At 51.4% G+C, this 21,928-nt stretch overlaps 1 protein-coding gene across 1 annotated transcript in view; it reads right to left on the reverse strand.

Annotated features, from left to right (window-relative positions):
- LOC123854783 (multidrug and toxin extrusion protein 1) overlaps positions 1–16,624 on the reverse strand; it is a 36,571-nt gene extending 19,947 nt beyond the window's left edge. The window contains exons 1-10 of the mRNA XM_045890271.2: positions 16,265–16,624; positions 10,120–10,221; positions 8,359–8,427; positions 7,271–7,419; positions 6,170–6,212; positions 4,905–4,949; positions 1,746–1,843; positions 1,387–1,484; positions 1,168–1,281; positions 1,013–1,080 (exon numbers count right to left, since the gene is read on the reverse strand). Of these exons, the coding sequence (XP_045746227.1) occupies positions 1,013–1,080; positions 1,168–1,281; positions 1,387–1,484; positions 1,746–1,843; positions 4,905–4,949; positions 6,170–6,212; positions 7,271–7,419; positions 8,359–8,427; positions 10,120–10,221; positions 16,265–16,624 (1,146 nt within the window). The remainder of the gene's footprint in view (positions 1–1,012; positions 1,081–1,167; positions 1,282–1,386; positions 1,485–1,745; positions 1,844–4,904; positions 4,950–6,169; positions 6,213–7,270; positions 7,420–8,358; positions 8,428–10,119; positions 10,222–16,264) is intronic.
- Between the last annotated feature and the right edge of the window lie 5,304 nt (positions 16,625–21,928).

Raw genomic sequence — 21,928 nt, forward strand, 5'->3', positions numbered from 1 at the left:
CCAGCCTCAAGGTGGGGCAGGGGGGACTAAGCATTAGTGTGCTGGCTTTAGTCCCTTTCACATTACAATTCTCCTTTTCTAAAGTGGCACTTGCTAGAGATGAAAGCCCTTCGGAATTTCCAGTTGCCGTTTTCAATAAAAGTCACAGGAAAGCCTCTGACAACTGGGATTCTTCTCTAGCACATCAAAATCTGTCCCTTTCCAAGGCTGAGTAATATTCCATTGTACGGACAGACCACATTCTGCTTCTCCATCCACCTGTTGATGGGACTCTTGGGTTGTTTCCACCTTTTTTTTTTTTTAAGATTTTATTTATTTTTTTGACAGAGAGAGACATAGCAAGAGCAGGAACACAAGCAGGGGGAGTGGGAGAGGGAGAAGCAGGCTTCCCGCAGAGCAGGGAGCCCGATGTGGGACTCGAGCCCAGGACGCTGGGATCATGACCTGAGCCGAAGGCAGACGCTTAACGACTGAGCCACCCAGGCACCCTGTTTCCACCTTTTGGCTATCGTGAATAATGCTGCTGGGGGCTTTGGCATGGGTATCCGCTGAAGACCCAGCTTTCATGTCTTTGGGGTCTAACCTAGGAGTGGTCACTCGGAGCTTAAGAAGCAACAGACCCAGGCAGGAGTGGAGTTCAGGGAGACACAATGAGCTAGGCTCTTCTTGCCTTGTACCTAGCGCCATCACCCTTCGGACCCCCTCACCTGTCCCCCCCGCCCCCAAAGACATTTGTGTTGTAACAACTGAAAAAGATATTTCATGTTTGGCAAGTGTGGCAATCAAGGACATGCATGACCAGCACTGAGCAACTCATTCTTCCAAACTTCCCAGGCCTCACAGGGAAGATCCCATTGTTCCAAATGGACCCTCCCTGGCTCTAGGATGAAATTTTCCTTTCATCAACCAGTTTAAAAACTACTAACGTGATGAATGCCTATGCTCGTTCTTAGGACTGTTTTTTCAAGGGAAACATCCAGCACCTCCCCACGACTGGCTCCCAGACACTCACCGTGTACAAAATGACGGTCAGTTCATACACGACAGACTGGGCTCCCAGCTCCACCATGCCGAGGATGCCTGGTGGAGAAAGGCAGCTGACACCCTGCTTCCGGACAGGGCCCCCCCGCATTTACGCCAGCCGTCGCCACCTGTCCCCACACTGACCGCTCAGTAAGCTCCCGATCTCGTAGGCCCACCACTCCATGCACAGCATGAGCATGCCGGGGATGGCCAGGTTGAATAAGGAGGCCCAGTCCTGCAGACACTCCTGGGACCACCCTGTAGCGGGGACACAGACATATTAACAACACGTGGGTGGCTGGGCTGGACCTCAACTCAAGCTAAAACCTGCGTCCGATATGGAAGACAAACGGTGGTCTTTACCTCCCCAGGTAGTTTGATGCAGTTTCCTTCCAAGGATGTAGAAGAAGAGGAGCAATGCCAAGGTGAACTGGGAAATCATATTTGCCAGTGCTGACCCGCTGCGAAGAACAGCCCCAGTGAGGGGAGGTGCCCGTCCTCCGCCTGCGTAAGCCCTGAACTCATCTTCTTTCTCAGCCTCACTGTCCATCCCAGACAGTGTATTCCAGGGCGGCCCAGGGAGGGGACCACACACGGACACGTGACCAGGTCTAGGCACCCCCCTCCCACCATCCTGCCCTGGAAAAGCCACACGGTCGGTCATTCCTTCCCCCATCCCAAGATCATTCCTTCCCCCCTCCCAAGAATCAGTTGGGACTCACATCACCCCAAGCTGCAGCTGATGAAGAAACAGATAGTTGATGAGGGCATTGACAAGGTTGGCCGCTGCTCCAGTTATGATCTGGGGCAGTACGATTCCCTGGAACGAGGAGAGACCACACCCTGTGTTGGGGACCAAGGAGCGGGACTGCCACTTGGTCCCCAAACACACAGGCGAGGCGGCGGACTGCCACAAGAACCTCACTGGATGCCCATCCTTGCTACTCCTACCTTCCTGCCTCCCACTCCCTCCTCCCAGAGGCGTGAAGCATGGAGCTCTGGCCACAGGGATGCAGGCAAGAGATGAGAAGGTAGCAAAGAGGCAGGAAGACAAATCAGTTTGCCTCCCAAACCGCAAGGACTAACGGGGATTGGGGAAAAACAAGTCACCCTCTGCACTGGACAGTGGGTGAAAGCTCAGCACTTTCTTGACCAAATGGAAGTTCAGTGAGCTAAGAAAATCTAAGATGAGCTCACAAAGCTAGAGTGTGGGAAGGATTCCATCACACCTGGCTCCGCTCCCAAGTACAAGGCAGAAAAGTCCAGGCTGTCTGGCATCTCAGTGAAGACTTCCGGCAGAAGAGGAGAACGACGCACACCGGCTGGGGATGTACAAAGCCACCCCGCCAAGCATCGGGACAGAATCACGGACACGACGAAGCCAGGGGTGATGTTCACAGGAGGTGCTGCTTCTCCCAGGTGCCAACTGTCACCCTGGCCCCTTCTCTGAATGTTTTTTCTGAGAAACCTGGCTCTCTAAAATCCGCAGGACATTTTGCTGAAGTCGTATCGCTAAACCTAAAAGATCCCTCACCTCCCTGGGGGATTGACGTCTCTCTCCCTCTCACACACACAAAAAAGTAGCCACAATTTCCATCTTGCGGGGGGTGGGGGGGGAGAGCTTCTCATGGATTTCTGGACATGGCAATCTGCATCTCTCTGAGCTCCCCAAGGAGGGAGGCCTTGGGTCCACTTGGCAGGGCAGACCTTCTCCTGCTTTGCTCTGAGCCCACCAAAACATGGCCTCCCCTGGACTGCACCTGAGCTCCAACCTTCAGAATCATAGCACTCTTCCCCCTTTGTTGGGTGAGCATCACACTCCCCTGATCCCCACCATGGCTGGCAAACCCAACTCTGCCGTGCTGCGGGTTTGTCTCTAGTGGCCTCAGTAGTCCTGGGCTCGGGGGCCAGGACAACGATCGTGGCCAACCACTACTATGGGTCACTAATTTATCAGGTGACCTGCTTAGTTTTTCAGCAAAGGAGGCAGGTGACCACACCTGCCTTTCAGGTAGAAGGTAAAAGAAGGAGCATGGGGTGGGGTTGGCCCAGGGAAGGACTGGGAGCAGGGAGACTCAGTAAGAGGCTCCTGAAGTTATCACAGAAGGAAGAGGAAGAACGAGAGAGGAACTGAAGCATGGGGGGGGGTAAAAGCAGGGGGGGACAGGCAGGACCTACAGGACCATCACTGATGGGCCGTGGGAGTGAAAGAAAAGATGGGAGTCCCATGTGAGGACAGGTTACCCAAAGAGAAGATTTTGGAGGTCACTGACTGGGAGGGAAGGCGGGCAAGTGGAGGCAGGCCTGGGGGATGAGAAGGTCAAGGACAACGTGCATAGGCCTCCCACGGGCAGCAGGCAAGACTGGCAGTTAGAGCTGGAAATGTGGGAGCCATGTGCACACAGATGGAAACCAAAAACATGCCAGAGAAAGCTTCCTGCAAAGGAAGGTCAGCAGAAGCCAGTCCAGCCGCCTTCTCTAACTCTCCCCACTAAAAGTCTCAGCAGCCCCCCGGTTTCATCTGGGGCTCTCCACCGTGTTAACTCTGCCCCCAGACCAGCTGCTTCACCCCAAGATGGAAGCTGGGTTACATGCAACGCTTGGCTCTCCCGCCCATCCCTGCACCCAAGGATCATTTCATTCTCTAGGATCCACCCCGGCATATGTCTCCCGTTCCTCCCACAGGACATCCTTTCTTGTCAGAGACCCACGGCATCTCTTGTTTGGACCATGTCCGTAATTCTCTCTTCCCCCGGCAATTGATTGGTTTCCCACCAACTGAAATATCCGCAGCAGAGAACAAACACAAGGCCCCATATGCTGAGCCAGGGCCAACACACCTCTCTGGTTGTGTCCCTCCACCCGAGTCGTGGCCTCTGCATTCTCACCCTTCGGTGACCCCAGACGCCTTGAGAACCCCGCGTGTTCTCCAAAACCCAGGTCACGCCTCCTTGCCCCTCTCAGCTCCGGGCTCCTACTTCTCGATCTTTCCTTGTCCCTCCGAGGATCAGAGAGAGGGGTTTTCACTTCCACTCTCCTCACTGGACCAAGCTGGAGCCTGCGGTCAGGAGCTCCTGTGTTTGCTGGGAGACTGACTGTCAGGGAGAAGGTCCTGAGCAGACTACAGCCTCTACATGCCTTCAAGCAAGGTTATGGGCTGACAGCAGATGGTGATTTCTGCCTCTTTATAGACACCGATGAAGATTTGAAATGTTTCACTCACAGGGTAAGATCTTACACTTAAGAATACTAAATAGATGGAAAACCTCCTCCCTTCTCTCTTCCCTCCCTTGGCCCCTCCATGTGTCCTGGAGAGCCAGCCCCCAGGGCTATGACCCACTGCCCGGTACCCTCATTTACCTGGATTCACCTGGAAGCAAGTCCATGGTCCCACATACGCTAGCATCATAAATCCATACCTACCGTCCCGGGGCTGTCAGTCACGTGTGGAGATCTGACCGATGTGAGGTATCATTACAACGTGGGCCTTCACGCCCCACTGAGGAGAGTCGGGCTGAGAGGTTGGCTCCCTGGAGCCCGACAGGTGCCCTCTGCAGGGCCCACGGGCACACACCCTTACTGCCAGGGACCCAGGTAAGAGCACAGAGCCAAAGACCACTCCAGTGCTAACCCTAATCGGCCAATGGCAATTATTTCCGAGGGGGAATCGGATAAGAATTTTCCAAAGCCAACAATAACGTATCCTCTCCTTGATTTCACTTCATAAACCTCTCCACACCAAAGTCCTGTGCCTACAACACGGGAAAATGTACTTCAGTGGTTCCTGAGTATTTTCAGGGCCCCCCCCATCACTGAAAGGCATAAACTCCCACGAGCCCCCCCCACACACACACACAAAGAGAAAGGAGAGTCTGCATTACCTGGCTGAACAAATATTTAACTTGTAATGCATAAAGAAACGTTGCCTACAAGAGAATAAGAGACGAAGGTTAACATTTTGGCCTCGGCTTGGCTGCCCTCTGCTTCCATATGGAGCCACAGAAGCACCCCATCTCAAGAGGGGGACCGGGGGCAGGGGGCAGCAGCCAGGGTGTCTGGGGCCAGGGTGTTCCAACGTGATCCAAGAGACCCTAGGGTCTGGGAGAGCGGTTCCCTTGAGTGCATGGCAAGGATTCTTCCAGGGGTGCTATGCTATCAAGGAGGCCCCTGGGCCAACTCTAAGGGAGGCACCCCTTTTATGGTACAGACTAGGTAACAGTCCTATTTGCTGGAACAATTAAAAGAATATTAAGCGTTGAAGATTTCAGTATAAATTAAAGACCACAAGGCCAATCAGGAGAGCAGATAGCTACTTTTAAGAGCTGAATTGTATCCATCCAAATTCCCAAGTCAAAGCCCTAACCCCCAATGGGACCTTTATTTGGCGATAGTCTTTAAAGAGCTGATTAAGTTAAAATGAGGCCATTAGAGTGCCCCTAGCCCAACAGGACTGGTGTCATTATAAGATGAGAGACCCTAGGGCTGCACCTGTTCAGGGGGACCACCAGGAGAAAAGACAGCAAGGAGGAGGCTTTCCACAAGCCACGGAGAGAGGCCTTCGAGGACACCAACCCTGCCACGCCTTGATTTTGGACTTTCCCGTTTCCACCAGCGTGAGAAAAATTGATTTCTGTTGTTTGAGCCACCCAGTCTGTGTTTTGTTATGGCAGCCCATGCAAACCAAGACAGCCATACCGCCCAACTGAATAAAATGAGCTTTGATTGTTCATTGACCACGGACTACTGTGTCCAACATGCACACACACTGAGGGAGCTATGCGATCACGCTCAGCAAGGAAAACAAATCTAAAAGTTCAGAGTGAGGCCCTCGGGGGTTCTGACACGAGGAAGAAATTACCACCATTCAAAAAAAAAAAAAAGTCTGAACTCCTTTTGGTGCGTGATTCCGGAAGTTCGGAGGAGTTCGGGACAGGGGCCTCCTGGACTTGCCTTGACCCAGGTGTTCCTTGAGGGACAGACACGTGTGTCTTTCATGAGCATAATGAAAGCCACGGTCCTTGAAGGAGCCAACGTCACATGTATGAATCCTGGAAGACTGACCCAACACACTGAGCTCCCAGGTACCGCAGCTGCCTTCTACCAGTGAACCTCAAGAAGGGGGCCCCGTAACCCCTTGAAAACTTACAGGAAGAGCTGGAATGAAGACCGTGACATAATCCTGGGTCAGCCTACATAACGAAAAGAAAAAAAAGGTGGCAGGGGTCTCCGTTTTGAGGGAAGGGTAGGGAGGATAAGCTACCGAACACCCCCTTTCCCATTCTTGGCTCTTTTCGAATCAATGAGCTTCACGTGCTGGAGCAAATGTGAAAATGGACCCACAGACCTCATCATCTTATACCCAGGTTACCGCTCTTGGTTATTCCAAATCTTTAGGTCTAGGAAAGGGTTTTTCAACCTCAGCACGATGGCCAGATAATTCTCTGCTGTGCATAGGAGGATGTTTTGTAGTTATCTCTGGCTTCTCCCCATACTAGTTCTGACAGATAACCAGAACTGCCTCCCAACATTGCCAAAGATCCCCTAGGTTCACAGCCATTGGTCTAGGACAAGAACTTGTTTTAAAGGTTCTTACGAACTAAGCCAGGCCTCAAAACTTGGCAGCACATTAGAATCATCTAGGGGAAGGCGCCTGGGTGGCTCAGACGGTTAAGCGTCTGCCTTTGGCTCAGGTCATGATCCCAGGGTCCTGGGATCGAGTCCCGCATCGGGCTCTCTGCTCCTTGGGAGCCTGCTTCTCCCTCTGCTTCTCTCTCTCTCTCTCCGTCTCTCATGAATAAATAAATAAAATCTTTAAAAAAAAAAAAAAGAATCATCTAGGGGAACTTTGAAAGACACTGATGCCCATGCTGCCCCCAAGGCCAATTAGAACAGAACCCTGAGAGGGGTGGGGGACCAGGTATGGGTGGGTTTTTAAAACACCCAGGTGATCTGAGTATCAGCCAGGGTCAAGAACCACGAAACCATGAACAAACGCCATGAACTACTATCTCAGTCAAGTGGGGGACGTTTGCCAAGTCTTGTCTCGCTCCAAACTTTTTACCCTGAAGTCATTCAAGTAAGGAGGGATCTAGATCTTAGGTGGCAGGCGTGGACAGCACGATGGCCTGGCAGAAGTCCGCTAAGGAACGCTGACCCCCCTCCTGGTGTGTAGCCTTTGCTAAACTTGGATGGGACCATCTTTCTGCCAAGATGGACCCAACCGCGCCTCGGCATGGGCCCATCTTACCTGGACACGGCCGGGTCCTGCCGGAAGAGCAGCAGGATCTGCTGGGTGTTGAGGAAGAGCGCCCAGCAGGGGAAGCAGCAGAGGAGCAGCATCAGGATCCCCCTCTGCAGGATGACCCCCACATGCTTCAAGTTCCGGCTCCCGTATGTCTGGGTGCGCACAATGCAAACAAAGCCGTTAGCAGAGGAACGGCACCCCCCAGCCCCCCAAAAGCCTTCAATCAGATGGTCCTAGGACTTTGCCACGCTCTTTAGGTATTCTTGGTTCTCACACTTGGCTGCCCATTAGAATCACCTGGAGAACATTTTTAAAACCCCAATGCCACGGTCCCACCAAAGACGGTCTGGATTTAACAGGTCCAGGGCGGGGCCCCAGAGAGCAGTCGTTTTTAAAAGCTCCCCATGAGATTCTGATGGCCAGTCAGGGTGGCATCAGCTGGTAACCTCTTAGAGATGCAGTACCTTGCCCCCACCCCACCCCCCAACCTGTGAAGCAGAAACTCTGGGGTACGGCCAGTGGGGGGGCCGAAGCCCGCTCCCACGGGCTTCCAAAAGCCAAACTGTGCATGTCTCTCCCTGGCCCATGTTCAGCGACATCTGTGTGGCAGCCTGAGACCAGCTATAAATGAGCTCCTTCTGCCACCGGAATGAGCAAACCGTGCAGGTCAGAACATCTGCCCTTCTCCCGCCCAAGACATGGACATTCAACATTTACCAGCATGCCACTGGCAGGAGGCCCCCGGCCTGTTTTAACAAGCCCCCCAGGGAGCTCAGGTGGGCACTCAAGGTCGAGAAGCACGGGACGGTGCCAAACTCAGTGATGTGGAAAGTGCGAAGACGGGCTTGTACAAAATGTCCCCTATTTGGTCAAAAGGTAGTGTAAGCCAGACGTGCAAACATGACTTCCCAAGCCTGCAAGGCACCCAGCCACATTTCCAAAAAAGCAAGCACTGGATAGTGGAACTGAAGGGTTGCCGTCGGGGAGTCCCTCCCTCTGTGCACAAGACCCTCCCCACTTCCTGCCGGTGGGGCCCTCCCAGCTCCCGTGTCCACAGTCACTTGCCAGAGTCACCTGCAGCTTCCGCTTACCTGGGACATGAGCGTGTCGCAAGCAGAAGATAAGCCAAAGCCCACGGAGATACCAGTGACATTGATGACCTGGAAAGAAACCCAAGACGGCCACGCAGTATAAGGGAGACAGGAAGGCGAATTCTCTGTCCCCACTGATCAGAGGCTGCCATGTGCCTCCGGCAACCCTCCCAAGTCACCCTACTCAGCTCTGTCCTCCCCTGGAGCCCTGGCACAAATCCTCTGGGCCCGCTTAATTAAAAGACGGGCAACAAACTTGGAGAAAAGAAAAATCTCAGCCAGAGGTTATTACCAAGCCCTTTTCTTTCCCAAGTGCTGGGCATTTTGGTCCCCAATTTCAGAGGAACGTGAATCATCCTTAAGGGGAATGCCATGTCGCACATTAGCAGTTCTGGATAAGTCCACTTGCCCCAGACCAAGCACGGCCTGGGACTGTATCCCAAAGGACTCTAAAGGGCTCAGAATCAAGCCTCTGAAGTCAAGGTCAGAGAGCTCCTGGGTGCACTTGTCCTGACTAGGGACACCAACTAAATCCCCGGGTCCCTGGAGCTTTGGGGAGCCCAGGGAAGCACCTCCAACACCAGGGTGTGGCATCACAGGATGTCTGGAACCTGCCATCTGCAGTTGAGTCTGCAGGGCACTAACCAAGGACAACAGCCCCAATTGGGCTCAGCCTAGAAGCACCAGCCTTCTTGCACTTCCTTGGCGAAAGGGCATCTGCTAGAGGCTCGCTGAATGCATTTCTTCCCCCAGACTTCCAAACATTAAAACCCCAAAAGGAGGGGCGCCTGGGTGGCTCAGTTGGTTAAGCGACTGCCTTCGGCTCAGGTCATGATCCTGGAGTCCCGGGATCGAGTCCCGCATCGGGCTCCCTGCTCGGCAGGGAGTCTGCTTCTCCCTCTGACCCTCCTCCCTCTCATGCTGTCTCTCATTCTCTCTGTCTCAAATAAATAAATAAAATCTTTAAAAAAAAAAAAAACCAAAAGGATAATAAAGCCGGGGGTTGCCCATATTGCTCCCTGAAAGCAAGACAACCCATATATATACCTGGGGCCAACTCAGAATAGTCCTGCACAGTTCAGAGGCAGCAAACGCCAATGGCTAGGGAGACCAGGCAAATAAGGCAAACGTGTGCCTGAGCAGGGCAGCAGTGAGGGGGAACCGGGGAGGCGGAGAAGAAGCGGGACACACATCTGCTGAAAGCCACAGGCTCCACCTTTCTAGAAACACCTAGCTGGCCAACGAAACAAGTCGGCAGGACCATTTGGCCACACATAGCCAGTTAGCCCCTGACAGAGGTCGATGACATCTCTTTGGTTTGGGGGATTCACATCTAAGATACAAAGAGGATTTGGGGTTCCTCCCAATTTTAGGTTTAGACACTAGGACCCAGGATGTCATCTTCCAGTTCTATATCATGGAGATGGAAGTGGGGGGCAGGAGTCAAGAGCTCCATGGATTACAGATTCACTGATGTGGCAGACAGAATAACAGCCCTCCAAAGATGTCCCATCTTAACCCCCGGAGCCTAGGAAAATGTGAACTTACAGGGCAAAGGAGAATTATAGTTGCAAACGGAAGTAAGGTGACAGCCCGGCCAACACCTTTTTTCAGCCCAGCAAAACCCATTTGAGACTTCTGACCTCCAGCACCAAGATAATGAATTGTGCTGGTTTAAGCCCTTAACGAGTGGGACTTCCTGAGAGAGGAAACTCATACCGATGGCTTTCAGAAAGGTGTGTTAGCAAGTCCCATACGTACCGCGATGGCAAGGGTGACAGCATCCAGCTCCAGCCTCCCCAGGTGGCCACAGAACACAGAGCTTGTGAAACTGATCAGAAACACCATCAACTGCGCCAAGAACTTGGAAGAGACAGAAAAGGAGCTATAGATGAGTGCCAACCATCACAGGGGGAGGAGGGCGCGAGGTCCCGGCGCACGGGGGCGCCCCCCACGCTCTCCAAATCGACTCCAAGTCGACTCCAGAAACCAAGGGGCGCCTGGATAGGGCGGTCCATTAAGGGTCCGACTCTTGGTTTCGGCTCAGGTTGTGATCTCAGGGTCGTGACATGGAGTCCCGAGTTGCGCTCTGCGCTCAGTGCAGAGTCTGCTTGAGATTCTCCCTCTCCCTCTGCCCCTCCCGATCGTGCTCCCTTGTTCTCAAATAAATCAATCAATCTTAAAAAAAAAAAAAGGTAAAGAAATTCGGCCGTTAGTCAGCCTCTGCCCACTTTCACAGACAAACGTGCGACTTCTGGTAGGCTTCTTGAAGGATATTCAAGAGTTCATTTCCAACCGCGATCAGCATCCCATTTTTGAGAACTTCCCGGCTTTTTGAGTTGATTTTTCATGTTAAGATTCTCAAGCCATAGATCACAGGTATGTTTTCTCTGAAATTCTCAGGGGCCGCCTTCTGGGATAACCCCCTTGTCATCTCACATTCCCAAGGAGGACTGGAGGGAATACAGCCTTCAAAAGCCAGCACGAGATGCCACAAACAGGAACCCCTGAGCTAAGAATGGGGCTCTCCAACCGGAAGGTCGGTGGGCTCTGGAATCTTGGGGTGAGACATCCCCCAATCTGCCAAGCACCTTTAATTCTTGAATCCTGAGAAGGCTCAGGTGGGAGGGCAAAATCTGCTTCCGGAACCTTGAGCCATTCTTCCTCACCATTCCAAGAACTACCATGAGTTGCTCCACAATCCTATAGTTGCCTGTTTGGACACTGACCTTATTTCCTTAGGGTAATTCCCAACTACCTCACACCCCACCATTGCCACCTGCCAGACCCTGGCCATGCAGTACCTCTCAGGAAAGCCCCTCTCCCAAGGAGGTTTACATGGTCCAAGAGGCACTGAGGTCTGACTCCCATTCCCCGGAAGATAGAACAGGTGCCTAAAGAGTCACAACTGCAGACAAGGTGCCCTCCTTCTTGGGCCCCCAGCGGCACAGCTTCTAGTCCAATAGGACTTTCTGCTACTGAGAAGGGCAGAAGGGACGCTTTTAGAATGCATTGCAAAAGTAAGCCAAAGACGAGACAAGAGGCAAGGGACAATGAAAAGCTGGGGGCAGGGGTGAAAAATCAAAAAGTTGGTATGAAAAACCCAATTCTAGAGAACCTAAAGCGAGAGCCAAGGGACCCCCGTCCCCCCACCCCCAGTAGGCCTATATTAGGGGATGGCCACGATCTAGGCCATGTCACCACCCTACAGGTGGGCTTTGTGGTTTCATCCAGCAGAGCTTGATGTCTGTTTGACTGTGAGTTTTTATAACTTTAAAGGTCACAGGGCACCTGGGTGGCTTGATTCAGGGTGAAGCATCTGCCTTCGGCTCAGGTGGTGATCCCAGGGTCCTGGGATCAAGTCCCGTGCTGGGCTCCCTGCTCTGCGGGGGAGTCTGCTTCTCCCTCTGCCCCTCCTCCCGCTCATTCTCTCAATCTCTCTGTCTCAAATAAAATAAGTAAAACCTTTTAAAAAAAAAAAAATGGTCACAGGGTCCTTTTTTTTTTCTTTTTTGTAAACTCAGCATCACTTTCAAATCTTTTCAGGTCATTATCCTCTCAGCCATGTCAACTCTTACAAATGGTTGCGTCATGGAATCTGTTTCCCCCCTTTCCACAGAATGGCATACTTCTGCTACATGATGCTCTGGTCCCCCACAAGCTGTTTTCGTGGCTTTGCATAAAGAACATGCTCAGCCTCATCTAGGGTCAGGCCTTTGGGCCACTTCCCCGATTTTGCTATTACTAATTGCGCTACACGGAACACCTTTTGTACTTGGGCGGGGAAACGGGCGTTTTCTTAGGGCAAGTGCCCAGTCCAAGGCTGGAAAGAGTTATGTTTCCTAGACGAAAGGCCAGGGAGTCTGGCTGAGTTAAGCTCATCCATGTGAGATGCTCAAACCATTTCTTTGTTGGGCCCACTGCAGCCTTGCTAGGGTGACGGTAACATGGGATTCAGGTTGCACAACACCGAAACGTTTTCTGACCATCAGTCCCAGGGAGATCTTGGCTCCAGAGCTGATATTTGCTAGCCGCGCATACTTGTTTTCAAATCCTGGTTTTAAGCCCTTTGGGTGAGCTCTTGGCCATCGCTGTGGTTCACGTACATAAGGATCACCTGGGGACATTGCTCAGCAGGCCCATGCCCTGCCCTAGCTCAAGAGACATCCCAGATGTCTTTGGCGCTGTGGGATCTGCCTTTCAACACCCCCACACCCATCCCATCCACACCCGGTCAAGACGCGGCGGGGTCAAGGACGAGACCCATCACGGGGCCTCTTGCCACGCCTGAGCAATTAGCCCATTCTGTTCCCCCCTGTGTCTCAAGGATGGCTGTCTCAACAACAGCCTGATGGGCAGTGACTAGCTGTAGACAAATGTACGATAGAAATCGCCAGGCTGACCGTGCCTCTGTTTCTTCCTATCACGGAGGCCCCGCTCATTTTTTTAGCCAGGCAGCAAGAACCAAAACTATTGCCCCTTGCAGGCTTTGGAAGGGTGCTCTCCAGGGCCAGATGCTGCAGAGGCAACAGGTGTAGGCTTGCCCAGTGAGCTTGCTGTGTGAGCACCGTTCTGGAAGCCCTGGTCTCACCCCCCTCCCGTGGATGCCTGAAAGCTCACCCCTGGCATCGAAAGGTCAGCCCTGGAAGGAGCCTCGAGGTCATGGAGTACAGCCTCTTCGTTGACATAGGAGAAAACCCAGGCAGCCCCAAGTCACACAGCTGGCTAGTCACAGAGGCACAACTGGGACCCAAGTCACTTGACTTACGGATGGTCAACTGGGGTCAACGTCTTTGCAACACAAACTACATGCCGAGCAAGATGAACACCATCACTCCATTTCTACCCCCATGCAACCCACCGTAGAGCCCGGAAAGAGGTTCAACGTGAAATACCACCACCAATTACACAGGCGATGGGCACTACAAATACGACAGAGGAGTTCTAAGAGCACAACCTGGGAGTCAGAGAAGGTTCGGGAAGAAATGAAGCTCCACTGAAACCTGAATGGTGAAGGAGCAGGTGAAGGTGGGCTGTCCGTCTGGGGAGAACGTTCCAGGCAGAGGAAACAGAGCAGCCCGAGGAAATGGGGTCTGAGGCAAGGCTGGGGGAAGGACGACCGGGAGCCAGAGAAATAATAAGACCCAGGCGCCTGACAGGAGCCCTACCCCAGAGGACCCCACAAGACCAACAAAAGGGGGTGACAAGCTCACATGCCCATTCCCCTCTAAAAGAGGACTTTGGTGTCTGGCTCCACATGGAGCATTTGGGGCAGCGTGAGCTGAAGAGGGGAGAAGACACAAGGAGGCTGCCGTGGTCCAGACTGGGATCAAGGCAGAAGGGGGATGAAGATGTGCATCCAGCTGAGAGACAGTTAGGAGGCCTGGGAAAGGAAGGGAAAGAGCCAGGGAGGGCCCTAGACCACCCCCAGGCCTCCTCCTCCCACCTGCCCCCTTTGAAATGCCTCCTATTCTTGCAAACCTTTATCACCTTAGCCTAGACCATCCTGTGCCTGTGTGGAAGCTTCCTCCTACTGAGCTTACATGTCACCAAGGACTTTCCCCACTGCCTATAGGATAAAAATCAAACCATTAGCCTGCATGCCTCGTGTGTAGTCTGGCCCGTCCGTCCAGAGGCCCCTCACCCTGCGGGGCCTGCTCTGGTCCTTCCGCCCTGCAGCCCTAGAAAGTTCTCCAGCTCCCTCTCAGATGGTCCTTCGTGCACACAGCCGGAAACCAGCTCCCTCGGTTTGGACCCAGGCTATTCTACTCCATTTCCAGCCTCGGTAATGGTGTGCACAGCCCATGCTCCCGGAGAGCGAGCAATCCCTCTCTGGGATTATTTTTCAGGACTCCGACTGAGCCTGGCAATAAAGACAAAATACTTAAAAAAAAAAAAAGAAGAAGAAAAGAAATACAATCCTAACGAAAAGAAAGCGTGATTGAAATGCCCAAGGCTAAGTAGTTACCAGCTACACCTCCTTTGCAAATGTTTTCTGCAGAATAGAACCTGTGATGACACACCTTCCAACATGCACCTCTTTCCCTTGTGTTCCCTCTTTATAGGCCTCATTGAAAGCTCGATGAGAGCGAGGTAAGGAAGTCTGAACACCTGAGCCTGAAGCCTATCTCGGATCCTTAAGGGTCAATGCTCATATAAGAGGCCTGGAAGGGAGACAGGGAATGGGAGAGGCAAAATCACAGAGAGGAGATTCAGACCAGGCATCCCACCTAACGGACGGTAGATCCTTGGAGAGCAGAGTCTGGGACACTGAGCACGGAGGAGGAGGAGGCATCTTTTCCTCCTCCAAGCCCCTCAGGAAATAGAAAACTCACAGCAGATGGGAATAGAGCTGTACAAAGACCAAGAGGGGCTCCATATACAATTCATAAGAGACTAAACAAGTGCCAGAATTCCATTGGGTAAAGCCGTCACATACAAACCCAAACACACAAGACTGGAAGGAAAACACCGAAATTATCTCTGGGTGGTGTTTTCCTTTGTTTCTTTGTCGTGGTATTCCAGGTTTTTTTTCTACGAGGACAAATTTTGTAACTAACACAGTCATACACATCTATGCACACATCTATACACATCTATCTATACACACACAAACATAAAGGGCCCAGCAGTTAGGCCAGTGTTCATCCCAGAGACCTGGAAGGTCCCCTACATCAAGGGGGGCCAGGTTACTTCGGGGACCTGCAGAGACAGAGGACCTGTTCTTGGAGAGGCTGGGTCTCAGCATGCTGCCTCGTGGTGTTTGCTTGTTGTATTATAAGAGTCTTATACAGACTTTTCTCACAGCAACCCTGTGAGGGAATTTGGGGCACGGGTTATTCTCCTCAGCTTATGGATGGATAAGCAGAGACTAAAAAGTTAGGAACTACTCAAGTTCACACAGCTTTTCCTAACCTGCCTTCTGAGATCAAAGCAGGAACTGGGGGCCAGGTATGGAGATTCCAAACCATGCATTCTTCCCGTTTTTCAAGAGAGCTTCACAAACACCTTTTTTGCTGGGTGAATTTTCGTTCCGTGGCATTATCTTGCCCCCATGCACACCACAGCAGGTATCACTGGGCCCCACAAACAGAATTGTCACCGCGCCAGGAAGACGCACCCGCCCACCTTACCCTTTGCAGGTGTGGAATGTCTACTCAGCGGCCCAAAACGTATGCCTTAAAAACACAACGGATTCGTCTTGTCCAATGAAATGACTCACTCTGTTGACTTGAAAACCACCCAAGCTGTCAGGAGAACAGGGATGGGATTCTGTTTCTTGTGGTTTTGAAAACCCACATCACTTTTAAATAGATAACGCAGGAAAAAAACCCTAACCTAATGTTGAGAAGAAACCTCAACCCCAAAGAAAACCACATTAAAGACTTTAAGAAAAAATAACGGGGAGGAGAGCGTGGGACAGGATGCCTCTGGTCTCGTCTTGCAGAGATTAACTGAGATTCTGAAGGATTTGGAGATCGCGATGCAAGAGAGACAATTTCACCTCCTTCCTCCCTGCCTCATGGTAACTTAGCTGAAGTCCCGACTCACAACCAGCATTCAAACAAGTTTCAAACGCCTGCGAAAACTTGCTCGCTTCGCCGGAATCCTCACCCAGAAAGGCGCCCGAGACAGCCTTCAGGCGAGCAGGTCCCGGCTCCCTGGGGGCTCCCAGCGCCCGGACGGGGACCGGCTGCGCGACCTGTGCGGTTTGTGCCCGGAGGGGCCGCCCCCGAGAGGGTGCAGAGCGCGGCCCGGGACGCACGCGGAGGCACAGGGACGCGCGCCCGCCGGGCTCTCTCTGGGCACCGCGTCCCCCGGCGCCCGCCCGCTCTGCCCCGCGGCGACACGCGTACCGGGCCCCCGACCCGCGGGACCCACCTCCCACCGAGGCCACCTTACTTACCGCGGGGCCCGCCAGAAGCAGGAGAGCCCACAGCTCCTCTCGGAAGCCGGACAGCAGCGGGCAGCGCGACCTGGGACGCTCGGGGGTGGCTCCGGGGCGCTCGGGGATGGTCACGGGGCGCTCGTGGGTGGCCACGGGGCGCTCGCGGGTGGCCACGGGGCGCTCCGGGGTGGCCACCGGGCGCTCGGGGATGGCCCGAAGGCGCTCGGGGATGACCCCGGAGCGCTTAAGGGTGGCCCCGGGGCGCTTGAGGGTGGCCCCGGGGCGCTTGGGGATGGCCCCGAGGCGCTTGGGGATGGCCCCGGGGTGCTTGGGGATGGCCCCCTGGCCTTCCCGTCCGGACGACTCTGCAGCCTCCATGCGCCTGGCGCTCTGCGTTTGGGGAGCGCAGAGGCGGCCTCTGGGAGGGTGCAGGGCCGCTCCGGCTCCAGTCCCCGCCCCGGGCCGCCCAGCCCGCATCGGGAGCCGACCCGCAGCCCCGGGCCCAGCCGCGCGCGCCTCCTGCCCAGCCGCGACCTTGGGTGCCTCCCTTGCACCTCTGCCGCCGCGTGGACGCCCGCGGGTCTCGCAGAGGCCCACGGACTCCTGGACTGGGAAGGCAACAGGCTGCAGAACGTCTGGAAACAGACGGAAAACGTTCTGGGGGCCTGGGGCCTCCGAGCCTCGGACGCCAGGGCTTGAGCTGGCCCTGCGCCTCCCCCCGGAGGTTTCAGGCTGTGAAACGTCGGGCCAGGAAGACCCTAGAGCTCTCACTCGGCCCGGGCGGCCAGCCAGGGGCGCGGGTTGGGCGCACTCCTCCATCGCAGGCACCTCTGCTCTGGCGGGACGCGCTCTGCAAAGTGCGCTCAGCGGAGTGCGCTCAGCACATGCTCTGCGGCTGCGTTTGGAATCTGCGTACTCTTTCCCGCCCACCAACTGTATCAACTTAGAATCTATCAAAAGAGAGCAACAAGCTCACAATTTCCAAATAGAACTATGGGGGAACGAGAGGTTGTGAGTGTCAACAAACTCGGATTCAGGAGACACCTGCTACGGTCTCCCTGGGGGCAGAGCCACTTGCTTGCCTCCTAGAGCCTCAGTTCCCTCATCTGTAAAATTGAAATAGCATCTCCATCACTGGTTTGGGTGAGGATTCAATGAGCTTGTGTAGGTGGACCACGTGGCCTTCAACCTGCTACACAAGAATTGCCTAACAAACGTTCCTCACCAGGACAGGATGATTTCTGTAATAGTCGAAATTCCTTCTGTCCTAGAAGTGATCCAACTTTGGGGGCTCACATAACCAGAAAGTTTGGGTTCAGGGATTTTAAAACAAGGTCTTTAGTGCTCCCCCCCTCCCCCTCTCTCTTCCTCTCTCATCTTACCATCATTTTTGATTCTCTCCTTGGTTGTGTGTGTGTGTGTGTGACTTTTTTTTTTTCTCTGTAGGCAAGCTCTCTTTCCCTGGAGGGGGCAGGGGGGCCTCCAGCAACCCTCACCCCTTTCTTTCCCACCCCCTAAGCCAGATAATAAGACCCTCCCTCTTCTAGCTCCAAACAAAGAGACAAACAGGGAGGAAACTTACGTATGTAGGTTTCATATGTAGGTTTCTTGCCCACTTTGAAACAATCACCCTGGGCAGGGAAATAGGGTCTGATGTTTGGCTTGCCCAAAGGGGCTGGGTGCTGTTGATAAGGGAAACAAAGGCAAGACAAATGTAGCTTAAATTAAACCTCCTTAGAGCTTGTGTCCCACTGATAGATACCTGAAACATACAGAGGTTGACCTTACTCAAGAAACTCATGGCTGTCTTCCTGCCTGTTTCTGTTTTATTAAAGACTAAAAATAGCTTAACAGAAGCCAGCCCCTCAAGGTCCTGAAAGCCTTGCTTTCAAATTCCTTAAGAGACTTATGCTATCCCTAAAACCCACTAATTAAAAAGTATACAGTCACTCCTCACAATCCCAGTGCTGCTCTTTTCTGTCCACGGGTCATGTCCCCGTGCTCTAATACAATCACCTTTTTGCACCAAAAACATCTCAAGAATTCTCTTAGCCATTTGCTCACAAACCCAAAAACTTCCAAATGTCATCACTGTGACTGGTAATCGACCACTAGAATTACATGTAGGGAGTGGAGGAGGCGACCTGAGTCCCAACAGACAAAAGTCCCAGGCTGGACGCTAGATTGCCAATCACTGCTATTCTTGAACAGCCTTCTGGAGTCCTGGCCAATGCAATAAAACATATAACAGAAATGTAAGATATAAAAAGAAGAGGTAAGAGCATTACTTGCAATTACAATTACACACAATCCAAATAAATGGGAAAGAAAGCTAATAGAATAAATAACGGGACTTGACAAAGTTGCTACACGCAAGTTCTTCAACAGGTAATATCGGTCTTTTAAACTGGTAATACCATATATGAAAATACTGGAAGAAGAAATCTCACAGTAGCAACAAATAAACCCTCCTTGTGATGTAGAACAGAATTCCCTCCTTAAAGGGGTTGTGTACAATGACTTCCTTCCAAAGAACGCAGTGTGCAAAGAGGGGGAAATACTAACTTTAGAGTGAAGAAAACTGGTAAACGCTACCTCAGCCAGATGATCAAGGTCACTATCAAAATCATACCAATAGATGCAACTGTCTTAGTTCCCTATGGTTGCTGTGACAAGTTATCACAAACTTAAAGGTTTAAAACAACAGAAGTTTATTCTTTCATAGTTCTGGAGGAAGGATGTCTAAACTCAAGGACTTAGGGGTGCCTGGGTGGCTCAGTTGGGTAAGCATCCTACTCTTGATTTCAGGATCCTGGGATCAAGGCCCATGTCAGGCTCCATGCTGAGCACGGAGTCAGCTTGAGATTCTCTCTCTCCCTCTGCCCCTCTCCCCACTTGCTCTCTCTCTCAAATAAATAAATAAATAATTTTTAAAAAAGATTTTATTTATTTATTCATGAGAGACAGAGAGAGAGAGGCCGAAGGAGAAGCAAGCTCCCAAGGAGCAGGGAGCCCGATGCGGAACTCGATCCCAGGACCCTGGGATCATGACTTGAGCCGAAGCTGAAGGCAGACGCTTAACCATCTGAGCCACCCAGGCGCCCTTTAAAAATAAAATAAAATCAAGGACTTGGAAGGGTTGGTTCCCTGTTGAGGGCTCAGAGGGAGAATCTCTTCCATGCTTCCCTCCTAGCTTCTGCTGGTTGCCTGCAATCTTTGGCATTCCTTGTTTTGTGGCAACATAATTCCAATCTCAGTCTCTGCCACCACATGGCATTCCCTGTGTGTATACCTCTATGTCTCTTTTTTATTATAAGGACACCAATCATGGGATCAGGACTCATTCTAACTATGACCTCATCCTAAATTCATCACATCTGCAAAGACCCTCTTTTCAAATAAGGTCACGTTCTTTTTTTTTTTTTTTTAAGATTTTATTTATTTGTGAGAGAGAGCACAAGCAGGGGGAGTGGCAGGCAGAGGGAGAAGCAGGCCCTCTGCTGAGCAAGGAGCCCGATGCGGGACTCGATCCCAGGACCCTGGAATCATGACGTAAGCCTAAGGCAGATGCTTAACTGACTGAACCACCCAGGCATCCTTAAGGTCACATTCTGAGAGTCCAAGTTTTGGGGGGAGATGATCCTATTTAACCAAGCACAGTACCTTTGACATGGTGGAATGAAAATGGACTTTAACCTCTGGTCTTCTCACCAAAACCCAAAACCTCACCCACCCCAAGTCTAACCATTAGAAAAACAAACAAATCCCAATTGAGGGATATTCTATAAAATACCTGACCAGCACTCCTCAAAGTAGTCAAGGTCAACAAAAAACAAAGACATTCTGAAAAACTCACAGCCAAGAGGAGCCTAAGGAGACAGGACAACAAAATATAAAGTAGGATCATTGAACAGAAAAAGAACATTAGGTAAGAACCAAGGAAATCCGAAGGAAGTATGGACTTCAGTCAATAATAATGTATCCGCATCAGTTCAGCTCCTGAAAGTTATTGTTTAAATAGAAACGGAACAAATAAGATTCAACTCTCAACAACAGGCAAATTGGGGATTTAGGGAACACCTGGAAGTTTTCCCCTTGGAGAGAACTGCAAGCAACACTTGCAGCTTCTAAGTATCTTTATTGGGCAATAAATAACAGGCATATGAAACTGTTTGACCTGTTGCCATTCTTCGGTTTTCATCCGAATGAAAAGAACCAAAACTAAATGCAATCTGACCAGAACACAGGGGTTTATGTGCTGTGGCAGGTCCCCCAAAACAATGCTTAAGAATAATCTTCATATGGGGCGCCTGGGTGGCTCAGTCGCTTAAGCGTCTGCCTTCGGTGCAGGTCATGATCCCAGGGTTCTGGGATCGAGCCCCACATCGGGCTCCCTGCTCGGCAGGAAGTCTGCTTCTCCCTCTCCCACTCCTCCTGCTTGTGTTCCCTCTCTCGCTGTCAAATAAATAAATAAAGTTTTTTAGAAAAAAAGAATAATCTTAATATGAAATAGACAGGACATGTCTTTGTGAATTTTAGAAAAGACGAATCAGTTAGAGACACATGATCTTGAAGAGGACCAGTCTTTTCCAAGTAATGTTCTCAGGTTTTAGCACTGCAATATATTTCATACTTAAAAATTTTTTAAAGTCACTCAAAAAGCATTTAGGAGTATAAAGAGGCAAAGGTATGAAAAAATATATTTTCTTCTGGAAAAGGAAAGTAATGGGGAGAGAAGTCGTTCTGTCAGTTGATCATCAGTTTAAAATAATACACAGCAAAGATTAGACAACTCGATCCAGGGAATGGTAGGCAGCCAAGAAATGGACCTTATTGATGAGCTTTTTCTTACATTAAAAAGTCATATTTATGAAGAGCCACTGGAGTCAATGAAGAAGTAAAGGATTAATTCATGAACAGTTGTGGAAAAGCATGTTTACCTTAGACAGTGCTGGGATTTTGACTGACACTGCATTATATCTGCAGATTTATTCAGAAAGAATGTACCTCATTAAGATACTGAGTCTTCAAGGTTAATCATATTCCTACTTCGATTCATTTCTTTTTTTTTTTTTTTTTAAGATTTTATTTATTTGACAGAGAGAGACAGTGAGAGAGGGAACACAAGCAGAGGGAGTGGGAGAGGGAGAAGCAGGCTTCTCACAGAGCAGGGAGCCCGATGCGGGGCTTGATCCCAGAACCCTGGGATCATGACCTGAGCCGAAGGTAGATGCTTAACGACTGAGCCACCCAGGCGCCCCTCGATTCATTTCTGATTCCCCTAGATGAGTAATGTATTGAGTTTGCTGATGACGTATGACAAATCGTCATTATTATGATCATACGTGTCTCTTGATAAGAGATTTTTTTTTAATCATGTATTGAAATTACTTTTATCTGCTTTTTGTCCCAGTATTCACTGAAGGAATCACATTTTCTTCTTTTAGGATTTTTTTTTCCTTAAGATTTTATTTGCCAGAGAGAGAGCGCACAAGCAGGAGAAGCAGAAGGCAGAGGGAGAAGCAGGCTCCCCGCTGAGCAAGGAGCCCAATTCGGGACTTGATCCCAGGTCCCCAGGATCATGACCTGAGCTGAAGGCAGATGCTTAACTGACTGAGCCACCCAGGCATCCCTCTTCTTTTAGGATTTTAATGTAAGTTCTTCCTAGGTTCCCTAATGATT

This window comes from Mirounga angustirostris, unplaced genomic scaffold, assembly GCF_029215605.1.
Source record: "Mirounga angustirostris isolate CCGP_5_RB_7025 unplaced genomic scaffold, mMirAng1.0.hap1 SCAF_17, whole genome shotgun sequence".
Taxonomy (NCBI): Eukaryota; Metazoa; Chordata; class Mammalia; order Carnivora; family Phocidae; genus Mirounga; species Mirounga angustirostris.